General features: G+C 46.8%; 1 protein-coding gene across 2 annotated transcripts in view; it reads right to left on the bottom strand.

Annotated features, from left to right (window-relative positions):
* The window catches only part of UGGT2 (UDP-glucose glycoprotein glucosyltransferase 2), a 1586510-nt gene that overhangs the window by 521498 nt on the left and 1042130 nt on the right, over positions 1 to 22882 (bottom strand). For both annotated transcript variants that reach the window (XM_078657956.1, XM_078657957.1), the window contains one exon: positions 1780 to 1911. In XM_078657956.1, the coding sequence (XP_078514082.1) occupies positions 1780 to 1911 (132 nt within the window). The remainder of the gene's footprint in view (positions 1 to 1779; positions 1912 to 22882) is intronic.

Raw genomic sequence — 22882 nt, 5'->3', positions numbered from 1 at the left:
ATGTACCACAAACCTGCTACCAATAGGGCCATCATGCATAAGGCTCTAAGTGTACCTTAACTGCCCTTATCTGGATTCACCTTCATAAACTTCGCCACAGCAGTCATTCACTCTTACCCTAACCTTGATAGTTTATAATATAAAATAAATAAGACATAGGCCTTGACCGTCAAAGATATGAGGACCCCAATATGTGTCTATGCACATACAAGATTACAAACACAGTTCTTTCCAGGTTCCAGCTAGGGGGCTCAACCTAAGGGAAAAGCAGGCAGCACAACAATTTTTTTTTAGTTTATAGCATTCAACGTTAAGTAGCAGTTTTGATTAATCGTAGTCAATAAACCAGAAAAACTTGTATAGGATAGAACATAAAAATATATCTCTTCTTTCATATATTGTTTAACTTTTACATTTTGTTGTATTCCACATTAGTGTACCTTTATTCAAACATCACTCAAATAGTGTTCAGTGACAGTCTTTTTCCCATTGGCTCGCTTGGGTGGTCATGGAATGGATTTTTGGAGCTTCTCTGCACTCTCCAGCTCTCAGAAGAAGGTTCCTTCCACTGGAATCAGCTTCGTGGACTGCAGTATACAACTTGGAATACACTGGCTATTCAGTTTTCTTGATCTCATTAGCTCTATTTCCAGAGCTAGGTTGGGAGTAAGGCCCATCCCTGCCCTCAAATCCTAGCACCCCTTTCCTTTGCACTGATGTTAGGGTCAAGTAAGTCAATGAAGGAAAAACCGCGAACCTAAAGCCCTACCCTTCCCTCATGTTGCCTCTCACTGATGCACACACACATCAATAACGGATCTTTCCTCAAATGCTGCACCATCATCATCTAGTTCATCAGCAAGGGCACTGGCTCCTGATCCTTTGGATTCTTCAGTCAAACACTAGACACGCACCTACGGCATTCTGGCCATTTCTTCTTAGCATTTAGCACAGCTTTTCAAAACTCTAGTTTCTTTGTTCCGGTCATCAATGTTCTTGCCTACCTTAGCTACCCTTGGCAGTACCTGTGCACTTTTATGCTCACCTCTTTCACTTTGTATTCCAAGTTGCGCTTCTGTTCAACGCGGAACTTCGGTCATAATATAGGAAAGGAATGATCGCAAATACTCATCATATGGAGAGTTTAGGCCAGATCATTTAGACAATGTCATCAAGTTCATGTCATTTAAAAAAAATTAATATCAAATATACAATCATACAACATATTAAAGCATCTGCACTGATCTGCCGAAACGTCCTTATTTGTGGCAGTGAACGTTGAGGAATCTAGAAAAATGAATCCAGACACTGATTTAGACCCAGGACACAGAGGGTAAATAAAACTCCTACTCTTCCGTAATCACACCACCAATGTGAGTGCTGAATTAAGGCAATACTTTAAGTAAATAAATGACAACATACAAAAAAAAATCGAAAACTAGAAATCTAAAATGTATTTGCACAATTCACAGCTTTTGTGAATCACAGAATTATTATTTTTCTGGCTGCACCACAATATACTTGAGATCTACTGTACCATGGCATGCATGCTGATAAGATCCATAACACAAGCACATAAGGACAAAGTCATCTTAACCCACACAAAAATACTGTTACAGAAAGTTGCTTCTCCACATGCATTGTACCTTAAAGAAAAAAAGAGTGATACATGTATTATTTACAGAGGGAATTTTTTTTACAGCTCTACATGAAGGATTGGTGTTAGGATACTTGAATATATCAATTGAAAATCCTACAAGATGATTGATATGTACTTACTCGCCCATTGCTGACAACAGCCATTTGACCAGGAAGTATTTTTAGAACATCACGGCAGAACAGTTGGTGGGTGCGGATTAGATCAACTCCTATGGTGTTGTATTTTTTTTCAAATGCATCAGCATCCATTTCCTAAAGAACAACAAGTCATGCAGTTAATTTCTAATAAAACAGCTTTGTGATAACAGAGTAGATTTGTGGCAAATGTTGCTCCATAAAACTTTCTCTTCACAGATGGTCTGTCAATCCAAGCAAATATGGTGAATCGTTGTCAAGCTCACACAAGTAAGCAACCTTGCAACCATCTAAGGACTTCATCCCAGACACAGACCAGAAATCTAGATCTGTTAAAGATAGGTGAATCATGAAGAAAGCGACTTGTGGGGAGGGCTAATGTCAGGTGAATCATGAAGAAAGCGACTTGTGGGGAGGGCTAATGTCAGGTGAATCATGAAGAAAGCGACTTGTGGGGAGGGCTAATGTCCAGAGTAGCTTATGCCCCATGAAGCTCCAATAAGGGACTGCTGCCATCTCAACAAAATGTCCAGCAGAAGAAATCACCATCTAAGGAGACCCTAAGGAGGAGAGAATTAGTTTGGCTAGCTATTGGCAGTCAGTGGAGTAAGAGGGCCTGACTTCATACCGTGTTCAATAACTTTCTTGGAGTGCAATACCTCTTGAATAATATGCAGTCATAAATCAGACGCTAAAAATTATTTATAGATTACAGAATATTGTATTAAGACGTGTCCTATGGTATATTGTAGGTGGGATAGTAACGTAGAATAAGTTACCTGCATAATTTCTGGTTATTTGGTTCTAGCACAAATTAAGGTGAAACATGAACTCTTATGAAATGCATCAGAGATGACAACTATTACAGACAACTGCAGCAAAGAAGGAACATGAATAATGGTGAGAACGACTCTTGGGCACGACTTAAATTATGTGTTCGTGACATTGCACTTATTCGCTCCAGGGATCTGGTGGAGGGTCCATAATAGAAACAGTTTTCGCTTAAACTATTTTCATGAGATTATTCATGGTGCATGCAATAGCTGGAACAAAAGTGGATTTTCTGTCCATTCACAAATTCTTTCCTCACCATGTTAGGAACAAACATCAAACACAGGTATGCAGCTGAACTTCACTTGATGGATCATTACTTTCAGCCTTGATAACCTCATTGGTTTGAGGCTTGATAACTACTGTCCATTATGGTCCTTTTCACAATTGTCGAATACGGTTTCCTCTGATACAATCAAATGCTATTTCTTTTATTTAGATATTTCTTGAAACTATTTCATATTTGGAATTAAGAGCAATGACACTAACAGGAATGTGAGGACAGTAATAGTTTTTGAACGCTAGTTGATGGGAGTTGTGCAAAAAAAAAAATACAATCAACCTCATTAAATTGAATTTTTTTATGGTTGGGCTTTTTTGTTTTCATACCTAAGGGCACTGGGGATTCCTGTGGCAAGGACATTTTACTGTTGGCTAGTGCTACAGAGGTTAGAACTATCCCTCAGATGCATCAAACCCATATTCTGCTAATTTTAAATTGCGAAAAAGATACTGAATCGCAATTTAGAATGCGCAGAACGGGATGCATCAAGAAAAGCGACTAAAAAAAGCGAATCACAATCGGCCGCAATTGCCGATTGCGATTTTCGCGAAATCGCACAAGATCGCAGATACGCCCGTTTTCCATGTGAAAATTGCAAACTCACAATTACCGAAATCGTAGCGAGATCGCAAAAACGGGAAGTCGCATTTCGAGCACAATGATGACATCACAACCAGGAAGTAGGCAGTTCCCTCCCTCAATCAAAACACAGAGCCTGAGAGTGGAAGAAGCACAGCCCAGAGCTCCACAAGACACATCCTGCAGCACCACAACAGGACACAAACAACAAAATATAATGCCCCAGGAAGCAGCAGGAAGCAGTGCACCAGGCAGAAAGAGAAAAATAAAATTCTCTGAACAGGAATTGGAGTTCCTCATCGAGGGAGTATCAAAGGACCATGACAGGCTGTTTGGCAAGGAGTCCCGGAGGGTGCCTGAGGCTGATAAGAGGCGCATTTGGCTGCGCATCCGCTCAAAGGTGAACTCAGTTGGAGTGACCCGGCGCTCCATTGATGAGCTCAAAAAGAGGTGGTACGACCTCAGAGTTCGTGCCAAAGAACGCATTGCTGAGAGGCTGGGGGAGCAACATGCCACCGGAGGAGGGGACCCCACAGTTGCACCCAACACTCCACTCGAAGACCTGGTGGAGGACACCCTCAATCCTGGAGCCTGCATGGGGGTCACCCGGCTGGACACCTCTCGACCCACCCAACAATCCCAAGGTAAGTAACATGCAACTGCAACCTCGTCCCCTAACAATGCCCATGACTCCAGAGCTAGCCATTTGATAACCCCAGTAATGCAGGCCATGCACACCTGAAATGCCCTATTGCATTGTGAGACCTGTAGTGTGACAATAATTCCCGGATAGCCACACACAGCCAGACCTGTCAAGTGAAAGATATCCCTAAAGCCAGTCAAGGAATGCAAGCCTGCATGCATGTTGAAACATCCCATGTGCAAGATACATATCATTAATCATGCACCCATTTACATCACAGGTGTGTCAGAACAACCCAGCACAGACAGCGAGGCACTCCACATTGAGGAGAACCCTGAGGACACCGAGGGAGAAGGCCATCCTGCCCCAAGACAAGGACCATCACAACCACCAGCAGCAGTACCACCACCTCCCCATGTGGACAGGGCCACCCCTGCAGCCACAGGAGCACAGCAACCACCCCATGTGACACCCATGGCAGTGGTACAGGCCACACCACCACCCAGGAGGCAGACACGGCGCACAGCCACTGTGCGATCTCAGTCCAGCGGACTGATGAGGCAGCAGCGCAACGTGTCACCACACGCTGGCAGGGGGGAACATGTCCGAGAACCTGGGCTGGCCATAGAACGCCGGATGCTTGCTGTCCACCAGAAGCAGGCACGGCACTTGGCAGCCATCCACCTGCAGCTCAATAAGACAGCGCAAAACGTGAGCCAGCTCACGGAAAGCATGCAGGTCATGACCGCAGCTGTCAGGGGGAACAGCCAGATCCTGGTGTCCCAGCAGGACATCACCCGCCACCGCCACCCCCAGCTGCTGACCCGCCTGTCAGCATACACAAGATCCAACCATCTGATTGGTAATGCCACCTCCCAACTTTCACGCCGCTCTCTTGCGATGCAAATTGAGATGGTACAATGCTGCCAGGACGTCGCCAGGGCCTTGGAACAAGTCACAACAGCTGTCCAGAGTCTGCAGGCGTCTGGCCATGGCCAAGCAAGTGGGGGGGATGATGCCAGTGAGGGCACATCAAGTCACAGCAGCCTGTCCTTGCCGGTGGTAACCGCACGCCGCCGCAGCACCAGGCCCACTGCAGCATCACGGTCCAATAGTGGCGTGGAGGACGTGGAGAGGCGACTGGGTGCGTCCGGCCGGAGGCGCCAGTAACTCTATGAACTCTAGCAGCAGGGCCATGCTGATAAGACAAGCATGCCTGCTTCTCTATCATGGGGCTGTATGAGGAAATACAGTTATCATGTATTTAGAAATAAGAAATTTAAAGACACATTATTGTGAAAATAACAATAACAATTTATGTCACACGTAAATCCGACTCATGTCATTATTACATTTGTCATGCATGAGTGCAGTGTTGTGTGAGGTGTATGGGTGCACTAGAAACAGTTCATTGTGATTTGGTTGCGGCGCCTGTGTCCTTCTGCAGGATTCTCCTCGCGTGCATGATGCACATGTGCAGGTGGGTGGTTGTCCCCTTCCGACTCACAGCCCGAGATCTCCACAGGTATCCTCCGCTTGGTAGCAATATTGTGGGGTATTGCACACACGGCCACGATGCGGCAGCAGACCTCAGGCTGGTATTTGAGGGCCCCACCAGTCTTATGTAGGATGCGGAATCGGCTCTTTAGAAGCCCAAATGTCCGCTCAATGCAATTTCTAGTGCGAATGTGTGCGGCATTGTAGCGCCGTTGCTGTGGTGTGGCAGGGTTGAGGTATGGGGTGAGGAGGTAATCACAGAGGCCGTAGGCGCTGTCACCTGAATGAATGGAGCAGAGGGTCAGTGCCTGTTATGCGCAGCTACATGGTCTCGATGTACTGTTTGTGGGCATGTGTACTTACCTAGGAGGTGTCCTTCGCCAAAGTCTCCCCTGGCCAGGCGTGTGTGCATGCCGCTGTTCCAGAATATGAAGGAATCATGCGTGCTCCCCGGGTATTGTGCCACTATGTCGGTGATGATTGTCTTTGCGTTGCAGACCATCTGGATGTTCAGTGAGTGGTAGGACTTGCGGTTCCTGTACATGTATTCTCTCTCAGCGGGTGGGCAGATGTGGATGTGGGTACAGTCAATGCATCCAATTACATGGGGGGATTGCGCAATGTTGTAAAATTGCAGCTTTGTTTGATTCAAATCATGTTGGGTGGTTGGGAATGTAATGTAATGTTGTATCGGGGTCAGCATGGCGTCCAGGAAACTCCTTAGGCAGCGGGACAGTGTGCTCTGGGAAATCCCCCCTGCAACTGTAACTATCCCCTGGAAGCTTCCAGAGGCCAGGAGGTGCAGGCAGCACAAGACCTGGACATGGGTGGGCACAGCATTGGTCCTCCTTGTTGGGTGCTGCATCAGGGGGTCAAGGTCCCGGATGAGCTTGGTAATCATTGCCCCATTCAGCCTGTACTTCGAGTAGATTTCCTCCTCAGTCTGGCCAGGAGTGTGATCCGCTGCTGGAAAATTCGCTCCTCGATCCTGCGTCTGTTCCTGGCTGCATCCTGGAGCCTTCGCCGCCTTACCACCATGTAGAGTCCTGGCATTGTGAATGTACTCATGCTCCTACTGCGTCTCCTTAAGTGTGTTTGTTCAGCCCCGCACCTGTATCTAGTTTGTATTTATTATTTTTTTTTGTTGAACTTTATGGTTACCACCTGGTTTGAGTTCTCCTTAAATTGTGCCTCGCAAATAGCGATTTCGAGATTTTTCGCTAATTGCGATTTTTCATGCATTTGGTTTGCGATTATTTTGTGACTTCGCACATGAAATCACAGAATCATTGGAAAATCGCTATTTCTGAATCGCAAAGGGGGTTCCACTTTGATTCTGCGATTTTATTTGCGAAGTCGCAAAAATTATTTTGCGATTTCGCAATTTTGTTGTTTTTCATTTCATGAATTGTGGTTCATGGAATTGCGATCGCAAAAGCTGTTTCCCAACTATTGCGATCGCAATTTGTGTTGATGAATCTACCCCATAGGCTTTATTTTATTTGTAGTGTTCCAGGGGAGTAGTGCTGGTGGGACAGAAGAAACACAAGACTACCTCCTCAGCGGTAAAGATGTTAAGGAAAGGCCAGCATGAAGAAATATTAGGCACTGCTGAGAAGACAAGAGGGAGCCTGTGAATGTGGTTTAGGTAGACTTTTAAGATCCTTAGCGAAGTGTTAGCACTCGGCTTGCTCCCTCATTTGTGGTACCTCATTCATGAAGACCAAAGTATTTTTTTTCCAATACTGTAACACTTCTCAGAACCTCAGGTAGCTGTACCACGTGGTGCATCCTCCTGAAGCCCTTGCAAACCAAGATTCGCTGTTGAGCCGTCTATGTTTTACTGTTAGGTAAGGGGATAACCAGTGCATTACTAGTGGACTTGGGCAGCTTGCCGAGCCTCCAAGAGTCTGCATACATCTTTTCTAGCTGTGGAGGCAGGGCTAGAGCATATGTTGCGATCAAGGCCCGATGTCTTACCCCTCGCCAATACTTTAATCGTCATCCGTATCTCCTGTGCTGTCACAGGACCCCCCCTCCCCCCAATCTCCTCACAGTGTTCTGCGGGTAGCCTATCTTGTGGTATGCTGCACAAGAAGGCAGATCAAGCATGCGTCTTGGGGAGGAGGTGGGCGGGGGAGGAGGATTCAGGGTCTGCATATGGATTTTCATAGTACTCGTAGAACCCAGAATTAATGCCATCAGAGGAGTGCAGGGAAAGGCCATACTTCCGCCGGAAATGTGTGATAGGGGACCCCTTTGGATTCGGGTCTGATAAGCCATGCCAGCAACCTACCCAATATCCCTTCCTCTTCATGTGCCCTAGCAATATACTGTTTGTGGTTATAATTGCAAAGACTCTCCAGTACGGCAATATATCTTTCTCTTGTTTCCCTGATTTCATCTAGGCTATCCGGCCGGATCCTGAGGGCATTACCTAAGGCCTTCAGTGTACCCTCCAGGGTTCGGAGTTCCTTGTTCAGCTCCAATTGGGCCCCCACCGTCTGACCAATACAATGACCCTGCACCACCACCTTAAAGTCCTCCCATTCCACTACGCAAAAGGATGCAGGGCCTTGATTTTGAGCAAAATAATAAGAGATGATACCCACCAGGGAGCCGCAGTAGCATGCATACCCCAGGGAGGACAAATTAAGCAGCCAGGTGGGAATGGGTGGGAAGCCCCCTGCAGGTAGGAACCCAAATAGGACAGGGCTGTGGTCAGATAATGTGTGCCCCAAGTATTCACATGAAACAAGGCACTGGCTAAGTTGGTTGGAGCATACAAATCAGTCTATCGGGGTGTGGAGTCGATGGATATGGGAGAAATACAAATAGTCTCGGTCTTCCCCACGCTGGACTCTCCATATGTCTTCCATCCCCAATGCCCCAGCCAGTCCAGCAGAACCTCCACTAGTCTATATTTCGGGCCCCTGGCAGCTGGGGAGGAGAACAGTCCAGTTCACAATTATAATCACCACCTAGCAGTAAACTATCAGGTAGAAAATGAAGGACAATAAGTGCTGGTGGTTGGTCATGTAGTGTTGTTAAATGTTAGGTTCTTTGTTACCACCCAGTCCGCCTTTCCATCCGGTGTCAAGCAGCTTTGCCCTTGTGTAAATTAAATAAGAAAAAGGAAGGAGAAAAGGTAAAATTCGAACATCCCGCAACATTGAACTCCCCGACCCAAGGGCAGTGCAGCAACGGCTGGCAGTCCAAACTGATTGTTGTGAAATATAACCTGTATGTGGAACTCCCCCAGTCAGCCAGCATAGGCCCTTCTGGAGAGGGCAGAACAAGTAGAGCATGCCGAGTCAGGACCATGTTGGCCCTATATTTGGTGAATAGAGGAGAGATCCACCCCAGAGACCAACCATTCTCACTCCCTTTCAATCAGGAATTTTGTAAAAGTGCAGTACTTGAATCAAGTGCCCTCTACCACCCCACATCCCCCTGCCGCCACACAGCCTCCCATGCCATCAGCAGCACAGTTTTGAAACCGCAAAGGATATCAAAGAAGACAGTCTGCTGTCGGCATTGTCACCTCTGGAATCCCAGAATTGTCACCAAAGGAGGACACCGAGCCAGACAGCATGTATTTCTGTTCTGAACTCAGTCAGCCCTCCAAGTGTGCCAAAATGTCTCCGTTCTCTATTACTTCAGGAAGGCCTAACACTCAGATGTTGTTGCACCTATTGCGCCCCTAAGCATTCTCCACATGTTGATCCAGAATCTGGACCCTGTCTCTTAGAGAGGTTACCTGGCTCGCCAGTGACGTGAACTCAGGACAGAGTTCCTGTACAGAGGTTTCCACCCACGGTGATAAATGCAAAAAGAACAATTAATAGACAGAATGCAGAACAATGTCATACATTCACCCCAGTACAGAGATCTGGGCCTAAATCCATAATTTTTTGCTCACCGTACCATTCAAGTTTGGACCCAGCCATATGCAAATCAGTCTTGACCCTGCACCCAATGGGAACAGTCCAGCCCGAACTGCCAGGCCAGGTCCTCCCTAGACTGGAAACAAGCATCCTAGGACCGGTTTCGGGCTTTCGGCCAGCATCAGCCAGGACAGCTTGACTCCAGTGGCATGGAGAGCACGAGACCCACGTCTGGGCATACCCGTCCCACTCAGGGTGACAAATGCAAAAAGAACAATTGATGGACAGAATGCAGAACAATATCATACATTCACCCCAGTACAGAGATCTCTGCCTAAATCTATCATTTTTTTCTCTCACCATGTCACTTCAGTTTGGACCCAGCCATTTGCAAATAAGTCTTGACCCTGCACCCAATGGGAACAGTCCAGCCCGAACTGCAACTGGGGGCGAGTGTCTGAAAAGTTTCAGCACTCTGTCCATCATCTCCTTGTGTTTGCTTTGTTCGCCCTAAGTTGGCAGGGTATGCCCAGACGTGGGTCCCTTGCTCTCTTTGCCACTGGATTCAAGCTAGCCTGGCTGAAGAAGGGTGTTACCCCGAAACCGGTCCCAGGATGCTTGTTTCCGGTTCAGGGAAGACCTGGCTTGGCAGTTCGGGCTGGACTGTTCCCATGAGGCACAGGGACAAGACTGATTTGCATATAGCTAGGTCTGAACTGAGGTGGTGAAGTGAGCTAAAGAATGATGGTGGATTCAACCCAGATCTGTGACTGGGGGTGAGTGTCTGAAAAGTTTCAGCACTCCGTCCATCATCTCCTTGTGTTTGCAGAGGTTTCCACCTCCTTGACCCTGTCCAATAACTTATGGTGCTCCGCCAGCAGTAGGCCAAGGCCCACTGATACCGCGCCAATGTCCTGCTGGAGGGTGGCATTAGTATCCGCTATGGCTGCAAGTATTTTGTCAAGTTGGGCTTTTATGAGGTAGCCTAAATATCCACATCACAGGTGGTGTATCCTGGTGGCTTTAATATTGTACCCTCATGACCCGCGTGTCTCATAACGACTTGTTCGTGAGAGAGACAGGGGCAGGCCACAAACCCCATATGATGACCCCAGGGACACCACGATGGCCTCAGTGCATCTCCTCTCCTGGACCCCTGCTCGGGGGCTGCAATCCTTACTTGCATGGGGCAAGCACTGCGTTGCTCTGGATCAAGACAGTCCCCGTCAGGCACCAACTTCTCCTCTGCCCCTTGCTGTCCTCCTCAAAGCCGGTGCCATTCCTCTCCCAGCACCCCGCCCTGGGACCCAAAATCTATACGGATGTGGCCCGCACCCCATGACACTTGAGTGCAGAGCAGCCCCCATCCGGCACCAATTCCACAAGGCCTCCCATCGGCCTTCTAGTGGCGGGCATGGGTTCTCAAACAGTGATACAGAAGGAAGCCTTATCTGGGACCACCACAATCACACACCAGTCGCAGTTGCACATTGTAAAGGGGCCTCTGCAACCTCTTCCAATCCTCCGCTATCGGTGCGTGCTCCCCAGCTCGGCCATGCCCACACCTCCTGGCTCTCTTCTCCACAAGGCCACATGGCGCCGGTCTGCAGGATCCTACCTGGGGCACGCACCACAGGTCGAGGGGGCCCAATGGGGCTTTCAAATGGGCAGTTGTTGCAGGGGTGCTGTATAATTCCGAGGCTCTGCTAGGAGCTTGTTTAGTGAGCGTCCAAAGCTGTGCCATCTTGGTCATGTCCCCACTGTGGAAGTACTCTTTTAATGCCCACCAGGAAGACATTGATCATGGGATTTTTCAAAACAGACAAATGTTCTCTATTCGGCATGTCAGCTGACACTGCAAAGAATAGAAGTGTATGCTGCCAGAACACCCTTCAGAGGGCCATGGGCAAGGTAAAGCAACTGGGTTCATTGTGGTGGTTGATGCCTTTTACTTCTGTTGTCTCCAGACTGACTTACTATGGGTTAGGAGCAACTGGGCAAAGCACCCCTTCAACACTTGACTCTTGTTGTAGTGCGGATCGTAAAGTCAAAGGCTTCTGAAGGAGTTGGTAGCTAATGGGTGAACACAGGTTCAAGACTCGAAAGGCATCCAGCAACCCCAGTAAATGACTGTCCAATCAAATACATGCTTTTCTGTAAAAGTAGTGTTTATATACAAAGTGAAATACGGCACACCACAAATAGCATACACAGTCTTCTTAAGGCAGCAAAGCTATTGTAACTTGGGAAAGCTTTTGAGTTCCACCTCTCTCTCTAAGGATCATGGTTATTCCCCATTCACGTGAGGCAACATTCAGGCTAGACCTAGCTAGTTCCACTCTTCGAGGTTCCATGATGTGTTTTGTTAAAGTCTCTAAGCCATACTGCTTGAGTCAGAGCACTCCCTCAGAGGTCTGTTGCCCAGTTATCAGTCTTACCCACTCCAGATGAAGTGAAGATTCGGAGCAGTAAGCTGGATGCTGTAGCGAATGTGGCAGCAGTGCTTGATTTGTAAACAAATAAGTGCCAGGGCCCTGACCTGGAGGCCACAGCCGCTTGCACAACCCATTGTCCCAGTCATTGCTGCCAAAATTACTACTAAACATCTCTCTCGCCTGCAAGTGTGACAGTTCAGATTATTCCAGGTCCCTGAAGCTAAAGGAATTGCTGGGGAGGCGGGCATTAGTAATTTAAAATGTATACTGTATTCAGAAACAAGTGATGTTCTGCTCATCTCTAAATTACCATGCAGCAGACTGTGCTAAGTGCGGTGTTGACAGTTAAGTGCCTTTGCGATCTGATGAACTGCACCTAGCCTCCGTCCCAAGGATTAGGAGAGCCAGTAGTGGCAGTCGGCTTTTTTCCTACAATGCCGCCAAGCTTTGGAATTCTCTTCCTCTTCAGTTGCGGAAAGAAACTAACCACATGATCTTTCGCAAGTCGTTGAAAACTTGGCTCTTTCCTGGATAGACTCTAGAATCTTCTTTCATTTTTAGCGCTGGGATGCCCATGGGTAGCCATGAGCTCTATAAATGCTACTTCTATTCGATTCTATTCTATGCCGAGGACCGGCAACCAATTAAGTGCTGATGCTAAGCACTGAAAACCACCGGCTTGAATTAAGCACTGAGTGGCAGACGTCCAAGGTAGTCCTCCAGTTCTGCTGCAAGTCTGGCCGAGTCTGGTGACATGTCTTGGGAACTTTGGGTTTGGGTGGTTGAATTGATGCTCTTCCACCACAGGTAGTAACCCGCACCTTGTCATGCTGCACGCTAGCCCGAAGACAATGGCCTCACTCCTGCCACTGTCGCCTACTGACATACATGGCAGTGCACAATGACACACCAGATGACGCCCCCTTACGGTTACCACACTGCACAGGGTGAAACCCTTCTTCTCAGCTCACCTAGCATACATGGGTTGGCTACACCGTTCTTAAGGAGGCATATCTCTTTGGGTCGTAACACTGCACAGGGCTATGGCCCTATCTTCCTCACAGCACTGCATCAGGGAAACGGCACTTAAGATTCTACGCAACCCTACCCAGCAATTGGGTTTGCAAACAACACGCACAAGTGGACAGTCCAATTGGTATGACGGTCCTGACAAACCAGAATCTCATAATCAACTCACTGGATCCAGTCGTCAGAATCTCTGAATCCATCCTCGCATTGTTCTTCTCCTCCCAAGCTCTTCTGTCTCGGGTCAGACAGAAGTTGATGATTTAGGCTTCAGGGCTAGTGATCTTGATTCTCCTATGTGATCTCCCCTAACCCAGCAGGGAGAATGCAAAACTATAGTCTCAAGGTCTGGTCAGTACAGGCAGAAGTCGTGCTGATCTATGCTGCGCCGATGTACTGCCTCAGTTTGACAATCCTGAGAGGGTCAAGCTTCATTTTTTTATAATCCTTCTGAGATATAAATTGTACTTTGTATATGAGTATTTGAAGTTTGTGTAATGGGGTCGCCCGCTTTGAGGTGCCCCCTCCTCTGTCCTATCATTTCTCTATAGAGTAGTCTGTCACAGCAGGAGTGTTTTCAAATTTATAGCCCTAAATCACAGGCCAACAAAGTGGCTAGAGTGTCACACTTGATTGTCAGCCTCACTGATATATGTCTTTCAAAACACTAGAAGGCCCCAGCAATATTCTTTATGATTCCCTTATCAGTCCCATCTCCTTCCTGTTGCGTCCAGGTACCTTTGATCAGTGACCTCGTTCTGAATCAAATATCCCTTCTTAAGTGTACTGAAGAGCCTGGCTCTTTCTTCCTATTATGTGTGTTCTACCCCAGCTCTCAGGAATGCAGCAATCCACAGATTTGGCAGCTGACCTACTTAACATGCTTCTTCAACAAGCCCTGGGTCTCTCAAAATGGAAACCAGGGACTTCCATGTATTGTACCCTTAACAAGCACATAAATTCCTCGCACGCAGGCGTGGAGGTTTCCATGTATTGCAACACTTCATCAGCATCCCAACGTAGATACCCACTGGAATCAATGTATTGTACTATTCACAGGTACACATACTTCCCAGCGGGCTTATGCAAACACAGGCACACTGTACAACGTTACATCCATCCTAATGTAGGCAAAGGGATAGTTAAACATACAGCACCGTAAATTCACACGAGTGGACTAGTAGGCCTCAGTCCAGTAACACAGGCACTGTGTTATTACTTGGTATGCTGCCACCAGCGTAATCATGCAACTTAACTCCTAGTGAAGGCATTGGCTTTTAACCACACAAGGGTTGCCCCTGGAAGATCCTCCCTGTTTAAGCAAGATCATAATCCATGAGACAGGCATACGTCATAGTGTACACGCATGATCCGTCTTCACCCATAACTAAAAATCAGCACCGGAGATCCAGATATCACTGCAGCTGGGCCACTCAGGACAGGGGTATACATGCATTACCATGCAAAGGACTTTTTCGTCCCAACATATGGTAATCCTGCTTTCTGCAAAATGCAACAAAAAACAATGTCTTGGACCAATGCCTCAAGGGAATCTGCCTGTTTCCCGAAACAGTAGGGAACAAATCTTTTTCACTTTGCAGCATAGCGTGCACAAGCTGTAAGTCTATGTGCCTCATACACTATTTGCATCTACTAGTGTGAGCAGACCCTGATGCTGAGTCAAGAGGTTTGGTCTCAGGGGTCGCTTTTGATAAGGATGCATCAACATTACTAGCAGGGTCGAGTATCATGGTTGCCTCGCTCACACTGGTGCCAGCAAAATGAGGGTCATAAATGCTGGTCTCTTATTCCTCACACTGTATTGGATCCAATGTAGTAGAGGAAAAGCATAGACAAATATCACTGATAAATTCATCCATAGTGCATTGTCTATGGACTGTGGGTTGCTGAAGGCAATATTTTGGCATTTTGCATTCTGCATGGTGCCAAACTGATTGATTGCCGGAGTGAATCCCCTTTGAAACTACTGTTGAAAAACTTGGGGATTAATCTCTCTTTTGTGTATTTGCTGATGAGTCCTAAGTCGCAAAATTGCTGTCCCCTACTGGCAGATGCTGTGTAAGGAGTACATTGTGATTCCGTGTTGGCCCAATAGCAAATCTTGTTTCTGACTGTAATACATCACTGTCATGTTGTCCATCTTTATCAGAAGCTTTTTGCATTGAATGAGAACATAGAATCCTCTGGGTGCCAATGGATTTCCCTTTCTGGTGAGTACTCTATTTAACCGCAGATTCCTCACCACTAGAATATTTCCCAGGCATCCGCTTGGACCAGGAAACTTTTCCACAATTCACCTACGAGCTAAGTGGTTCAGTGTGGCTCAGTGCTGGCCCCATACCACGCCGGTAATGATGAAGAAGACCGCATATAAGCACATCTCTTGTGCATTGACATCATTGTTTTGCTTGACCCCTTCCTACCCCCTCAGTCTCGAAGACGGACACAATCATTGGTAGCGGTCTGTAGATTCCGAAATTCGACCCCTTTTCCGATTTAAAAAAGAGGCCACTCCACTGGACTGCAAGTATGAGGGCAGTGAGGAATCTGCGGTTACTTAGAGTATCCATCAGAAACAGCATTACTGAAGGTACATAACTTGTTCTTATAACAGATACTTCTAAATGCAGATTCCTCACCTTTAGAATAGATACCAAATGTTGTTGGTCTGTGGAGTGGACTCAGACCAAAAAGTACTGCAGGACCCAATGTGAGAAATGTCCCTTCCATCAGACCTGGCAGTAGTGCCCTGTGAGAGTATGCACCACTTGCGTTGCACCCTTGCAGATGTCACAAGAATGTAGAATGCAAACATTACCAATGAAGAGGTAGCAGAACTTGTGTTTGTGGAGGGCCAAGCAGTGATTTGTGTAACACAAAAATCCCATTATAAATAATTAGATACTGTTTACCTTTTTTCAAAATTCTCCTTAATTGGCCATTTTTGCTTTCTCTGAATTTCGTTCCCATTCTACCAGACTGCCTGTGACCCTACCTGCAAGTATGGAGTTTGAGATCAGCAACATGGAGAGATGCACTGCCGCTGAGCTCAGAGGATTCGGCAAAGAGAGGGGGCTTCCAGCCAAAAAGAGCTCCAAAAAGGAGGGGGTTCAGAAGGCCCTCAGGGTCTATGAGGAGGCTCACAAGTTACTAGACACAGCAAAGGAGGAGAAGGCTATGGGAGAATAAGATAACCTGAGCACAGGTCCTGAGCAATGAGAAGCCTGATGAGGAGGAGTTCCCATCCAGGGCAACTAGCACTGTGTCTGCCAATGGTCTGCCGGCAGAGGAGCTGGACAACAGAAGGGCTGAGAGAGTTTTCCAGCTGCAGTTGACCTAATTGAAATTGTAGGCAGCCCAGGAGGAATGTGCTGTAAAGATGGCCTCTGATGAAAAGAAGCTGGCCATGGATGAAAGGAGGATGGCATATGAACTAAGTCTCGAAGAGCTACACATCAGTGTCCACTGGAGACAAGAGGGTCCACATTCCCAAGGATATGGGGCCTACCTTTGTTGTGGGTAATGACATAGATAAGTAGTTGGAGCCTATGAGTTTGCCCTGGAGATGCGCATGGTCCCTGAAGAGGATTGGGCGGCAGGTCTCTGGAGGCACATACCTATGGAGGGGAGGGATGCCCTGCTGACCCTAGGTAAGGGTGATAGGATGAGGTATCTCCCCCCCACACCGCCATGAAGAACACCCTCATCAGAAAGTATGTGCTTAGCCCAGAGAAGTATAGCCAGAAGTTTAGGGACAGACCAAAGATGTCCAGCAGTCCTGGGTGGATTTTGGGGTCACTTTTGCGAGGCCCTGGATGGTTGAGTGAAGGGCAGTGATGTGAATGATTACATGGGGCTGTACAGTTTGTTTGCTAGAGATCAATTGTTTTTGAGAGCTGTGTCAACATCTGAAGGATAGTAAACTCATTGACCCCAAGGGGTCCAACAAGAAGATATCTGAGGGGTATCACCCACAGGCTTGATAGGGTTCCTAAAAGAAAAAAAGAGGTGTGGAGAAAAACTTAAAAATAAGGAGCACTCTCCTGGCATCCAAAATAATTTCCAGGGATAGGCATGTGAAGGGAGATGCCAAATGCCTCAAGAGATTACTGCCCCCACTGGTGGGCAGACGCCGGGGTTGGCCAGTGAAGTAACTGGAGAGGAGTTGGTTCCAGTCACCCCAGGAGCGAGAACAGAGGATACCTTAGTGACCATGAGCAACAAAGGAGTTCTGCCTAATGCCCACATGCCTTTAAATGCTTCCAAGTACAGGCAGTGGGTCACAATCAAAGGGCAGAGGGTGGATGCTCTGAGGGACACAGGAGCCAGTATAAATACTGTAAGGTGTTATCTGGTGTCCTAGGAGCAGGTAATCCCCAATATATTTCACCAGATTGTAGTTGCAGACAAAGTGAAAGCCACTACACTGTGGCTCTGGTTTTCTTTGAGGAGGGGGTCCTCAGGTTCTCTAAATGTAGTTGGGAACCCTGTCCTGTAGATTGTTTGTTAGACAACTACCTAGAGCACAATGCCTGGTAGGAAATGGAGCTCAGGTCACAAAGCTGGTGATGTTAGAGTTGCATTAGTGGGTCTGCATGACCACACGGTCAATGACTACCAAAGAGGGGTGTCAAGTAGGCCTGGAGCCTGCAAAAATGGTCCAGGCGGCTGCCAAAAAGAGGCCCCTGAGACTCCCATGAACCGGGCTGAAGGGGTGCGTGGGAAGGCTGCCCTGAAGGCTACCTGGGGAGGATACTGATGCCCTGGGAGACCAGCCTGAGCTTCCTATATGGCAGAAGGAGTGTCCACCTCTAAAGAGTTTGAGGTGGCAAGCTAAGGCCAGGCAGCTGGTGACACCTCTAGAGATCAAAGCATCTATTGGGAGAATGACATCCTATATACCAAACCTAAGGCTCCTGTGTCTGGGAAAACTCATGTGTTAGTGGTCCCTCAATGCTACAGGGGCTTCCTACTAGGTCTGTCCAACGATATACCTCTGGCAGGACATCTGGGGCAGGACAAGACCTTTGCCAGACTTGTCACCCACTTTTATTGGCCCCAGATGAAGACAGCCTTGGATACATTCTGTAGGGCATGTCCCATCTGCCGGGCAAGTGGGAAAATAGGGAAGAAGCTAAAAGCTTCCCAGTTCCCTTACCTGTTGTATGCACCTCCTTTGAAATGGTGGATATCAACATGGTTGAGCCCCTGGACCCCAACACTGCCTTAGGCAATAGGGTTATCTTGGGTTTGGTGTGCCACATCATTAGATACCCAGAGACCATACCTCTGAAATCTGTCACTGCACTTGCAGTGTATAGGACCTTGATGGCAATATTTACCAGACTGGGTTCCCCAAGGATGTGGTGTCTGACAGGGGCACCAACTTCCTGTCTGCGTACTTGAAGTCTATGTGAGATGTGTGACGTTACCTACAGGTTACCACATTCTATCACCCTCAGAAAAATGGGTTTTTTGAGAGATTGAACAAGACCCTCAAAGGAATGATTACCAGCCCACCTGAGCCTATGAGGTCGAAGTGGGGCACTCTCTTACTATGCCTGTTTGCCTTTAGGGAGGTGCCACAGAAAGGAATAGGGTTTAACCCCTTTGAGCTCCTCTATGGCACCCTCTTAGAGGACTTCTCTGCTTGGTGAAACAGGATGGGAGCAAGCTCCAAAGGAGCCCTCCCCAGGGTGTAGTCAGCTACATGTTGGCTCTCTGAAACCAGCTGCAGCGCTTCTGGAAGATGGCCAATGAGAATCTGGAGACCAACCGGGAAGTAATGAAACTCTGGTATGACCAGAAGATCACCCTGGCAGAGTTTACACTAGGGCAGAAGGTCTCGGTGATAGAGCCCGTGGAACCCAGGGTCCTCCAAAACCGCTGGTCAAGGCCTTCTAAGGTGAGGGAGAGGAAAGGCGAGATCACCTAGTTGGTGGAATTCAAGACCAGTAGGAACTCCTTAAGGCTACCCTAAGTTAATCACCTCAAGCCATACTATGAGATGTCTGAAGTAACAATGATCTTGGTGACAGATGATGGGGAGCAAGAGGGGAGCAAACCTCTCCTCCACCTCCTATCTTCAAAGGAACATGATGAGCCAGTGGAGGGTGTTAAGTTCTCCCCTACCAGGACCCCAGAACATCAGAGGGACTGTTTGATTCTCTGTTCTCCCTCACCCTTCGGTCTTGACATTTGCATACCCACTGTATTGATACAGGAGACAGCATGCCTGTAAAGAACAACATGTACAGACTGTCTGACAAGGAGCGGGCAAGTCTCTAAATTGCAAGAAGTGTGGGTGATTGAGCACTCCAATAGTCCCTTGTCCAGCCCAATGGTGTTGGTCCTCAAAACAGTTCCACCAGGTGCTTCTGGGTGGACTACAGGGGGCTCAGTTCAGTCGCCAAAACGGATGCTTAACCCATCCCAAAACTGATGAGCTCACAGAGAGGCTAGGAGCTGCCAATTCACTGAGTACCTGTGCCTTAACCTCAGGGTACTGACAAACTGCCCTAACTGAGGGGACTAAAGAGAAATCTGCATTTTCTATCCGGAGGGCCACTTCCAATTCAGAGTGATGCCCTTTGGATTGCAAAATAACCCTGCCACCTTTCAGAGGTTGGTCAAACGGGTCCTGGCTGGGATGGAGGCATTCTGTGCCGTCTACCTGGAAAACATAGCTGTCTCAGGCTCCAAATGGGAGGAACACTTGTTTCACCTCCAGAGGGTGCTTCAGGCAGGCATGATTATCATGGCCACTAAGTGCCAGACAGGGCAGAGTATCTGTGATACATTGCCGAGGAGCTGCAGCCCCTCTAAGCCAAGATAGAACCTATTGTGGCATGGGAGCCACTCCAACCTTTCGGAGCAAACTGAGGGCCGTCCTGGGCCTCACTGGATTTTATATGAGGTTCATTAAGGGCTATAGCACCCTTGTTGCCCCTCAACTGAGCTGACTTCCAAGAAGCAGCCTAAGAAGGTGATCCGGACAGAGGCCTGCCAGAAAGCATTTGACACCCTCAAGGAGGCCATGAGTACGTCACCTGTGCTCAAGGCCCTTGACTTTCTCCCAGGAATTCATAATACAGGCAGATATTTCAGATCATGGCATGGGGCTGTACTAGCACAGTAAACTGAGGAGAGATTAAAACAAGTTGTAGCCTTTGTCACCAGAATGTTACTCCCCATTGAAGAGAGTCGTACTGCTTTCGAGTGAGAAGCGTTGCTGTGGTCTAGGCACTGAAGAAGATGGGACCATACCTGTTTGGGACTCACGTCCGGTTTTAGAAAGATCACAGGCCAATGAGATGGCTAATGCAGATAAGGGGTAAGAATCCCAAACTGTTGAGGTGGTCCATCTCCCTACAGGGAATGGACTTGATTGTGGACTCCTACATGGAACTGATCACGTCAACGCTGATGGTCTTTCAAGGTTCTTCCTCCTTAGTGAAAAAAAGTCCCACAAGGGTGGGTAGTTCTCCCTGCTTTCAGCTGGGGGGCGGGGGGACACGTGTTAGACCTGACATGGTTTTCCCTCAGAGTTTTTGCTTCACTCTTTCCGTTTTGCTGAAGTTGTTTTTGATGGCTCTAGGACTCTGAACACTTTACCACTGTTAACCAGGGCTAAAGGTGCTTGTGCTCACTCATGTAAACATGGCAAAATTGGCTTACAACCAATTGGCATATTTAATTTAAGTCCCTAGAAAAGTGGTATACCCTATACCCAGGGCTGGTAAATTAAATGCTGTTAATGGACTTACAGAACTTATGGTGCCACCCACTTAAGTAGCCCTTTACAACATGTCTCAGGCATGCCATTAGAGCTGGTATGTGCAGTTGTAAACTGTCATTTAGACCTGGCAAAATAAATCTTATGTCCAGGTTGTTAATGTGATTCAGAGATTACTCTTGACAATTGATAAATTAGTGACACCAGGCGGTAGCAGATTTACTTTTTATTGTCGCTTTAAACGGGACATTTAGAGCATTTGGTTTATTTGTACCCTTTTCCCTTCGACTTCTGGGTTACGAGTCATTGACCAGCTGCGTGTTTTACTTAAAAGGCATCCAATACACTTGGTCAGCACACGGAACACGCTCACAGTGATTTACGCTGGAGGGGCCGTTTTCTCGTTGCCTTTGCAAGGTAAATTAAAATCTATTGTTCTACCACTTTTTTACACATCTTTTGATCAGTAGTCCAATTACCATGCTCTTTACTTTACAGCATCCCCCTGTACTTGCGACGGCTTAGCATTTCGGAATGCCTGGTTAGTGGAACGCATAAGCTTTTACCTGCACACATAGTCAGCTCATTGGTCTACTCTGTGCACCAGGTAGGTAAACTTTTTTCGGAAGAGTTTATCAGCACTCAGGTCTTATAATTCACTTAATACAACCATTGTTATTGCTTTTTCATACAAATTTTGGTTGTATCATATACATACTGACAGTTTATCGCCTGTCTTTGTACACATGAGTGAAGTTGCACTTACTGTTCTACTGTTTATCAGTACCACATAATCATAAGTAAGCAAAGCATTACGTATTAGCCATGTTACCACTTTTGTCACAGGTATGGTTTCTCAAGCAATCACTGTTTTATAGACAATTAGGTTATTCTTGATGCTCTGTGATGCTCTGTTTTTACGGTTTATCACAGATTGCTGAGGTACATGGTTTAACCTCAATTTCTTGGCATGTACACTGGCACCTCGAGGGAATTGTATGTTGCAGGAGGCACACATATTGTTGATTTGCCAAGCACTTGATTACAATCAGTTGTGTTTAAAGACTTGTTGCATATTCACGTAGATCCGTATGTTACACATGGCACAGTCATCAATTTTCAAGCATTTATCTTAGTTAGTCTATGGCTTGTTCTCATAAGACCTTGTAGTTTTCCAAATTACAGATACCCCTGATGAAGGGTTTTCCCCAAAATGCATTGGGTCTACGATACAACTGTTACTTATGATGAACCTTGAACTGCCTGATGCTGCTGATACAAGTTTGGCGTAGTATCCTGTATACATTTTAAATGCTGGCATTACCATGCCATCAATAAAGCTAATGAAGCATTGGAAATCTTCCTTTTGCTTTGATCAATTGTTTCAGCAGTGTGGATTCTGTTTAAAGTTTGGAAGCCAGAGGCCTGAGGGTTGTGTGCCCTGTGCCTAGTTCTCCACTTGGTCACCAGTTATGAACAAAAATAAACCTTAAGCAAGGTCTAAACCTCAATTTTTAATATATATAAGTCACCACTAGGGTAGGTCCTAAACGGACCGCAGGGCAGAGTACATTGTATCTAAACAGTTGGAGATTGGACAGTTACTTTTAAGTTTTACATGTCCTGGTAGTGAAAAGCTCTCAAATGTGTTTTTCACAATTGCAAGGCCGGCTTCTCTCATATATTAAAATAGGGTCACCTTATTACATTTATTAACTGATAAGGTTTGTTTGGGAGTAGAATTGTATGTTTGGTGTCTGTGGAATTGTAATTTAAAACATTCTTTAATGGTAAAGTCACATTTTAAATACAAATTCTGACAATACCATCTTAAAAAATTTGCATTTTCTTGTCCTAACCATTTGGTGCCTGCAGCCTGTATACTGGGTCACATGACTAGGTGTAGTTGGCCTCTGTATATATATTCCTTTCAGATGACATCACAATGGAGGATCAGGGTGTTGGCAGGATAGGCCATCCTGACTTCATGAGAAGAGGGGTATGGTCACATGTCACACTTGTACATAAAAGGACACTGTTCAGCTTACACACACAGGACTTCACACTAGCATAGTGTACCAGCAGACAGACTGGACCCAGGGCAGGGAGGCAGGAAATTCTAGATACTGTTGGAGGGGAAAAATTACAGAT

Source organism: Lissotriton helveticus, chromosome 8 (assembly GCF_964261635.1).
Source record: "Lissotriton helveticus chromosome 8, aLisHel1.1, whole genome shotgun sequence".
Lineage (NCBI taxonomy): Eukaryota > Metazoa > Chordata > Amphibia > Caudata > Salamandridae > Lissotriton > Lissotriton helveticus.
The sequence above is the reverse complement of the archived record's forward strand: the minus strand, read 5'-3'. Positions and strand labels throughout refer to the sequence as shown.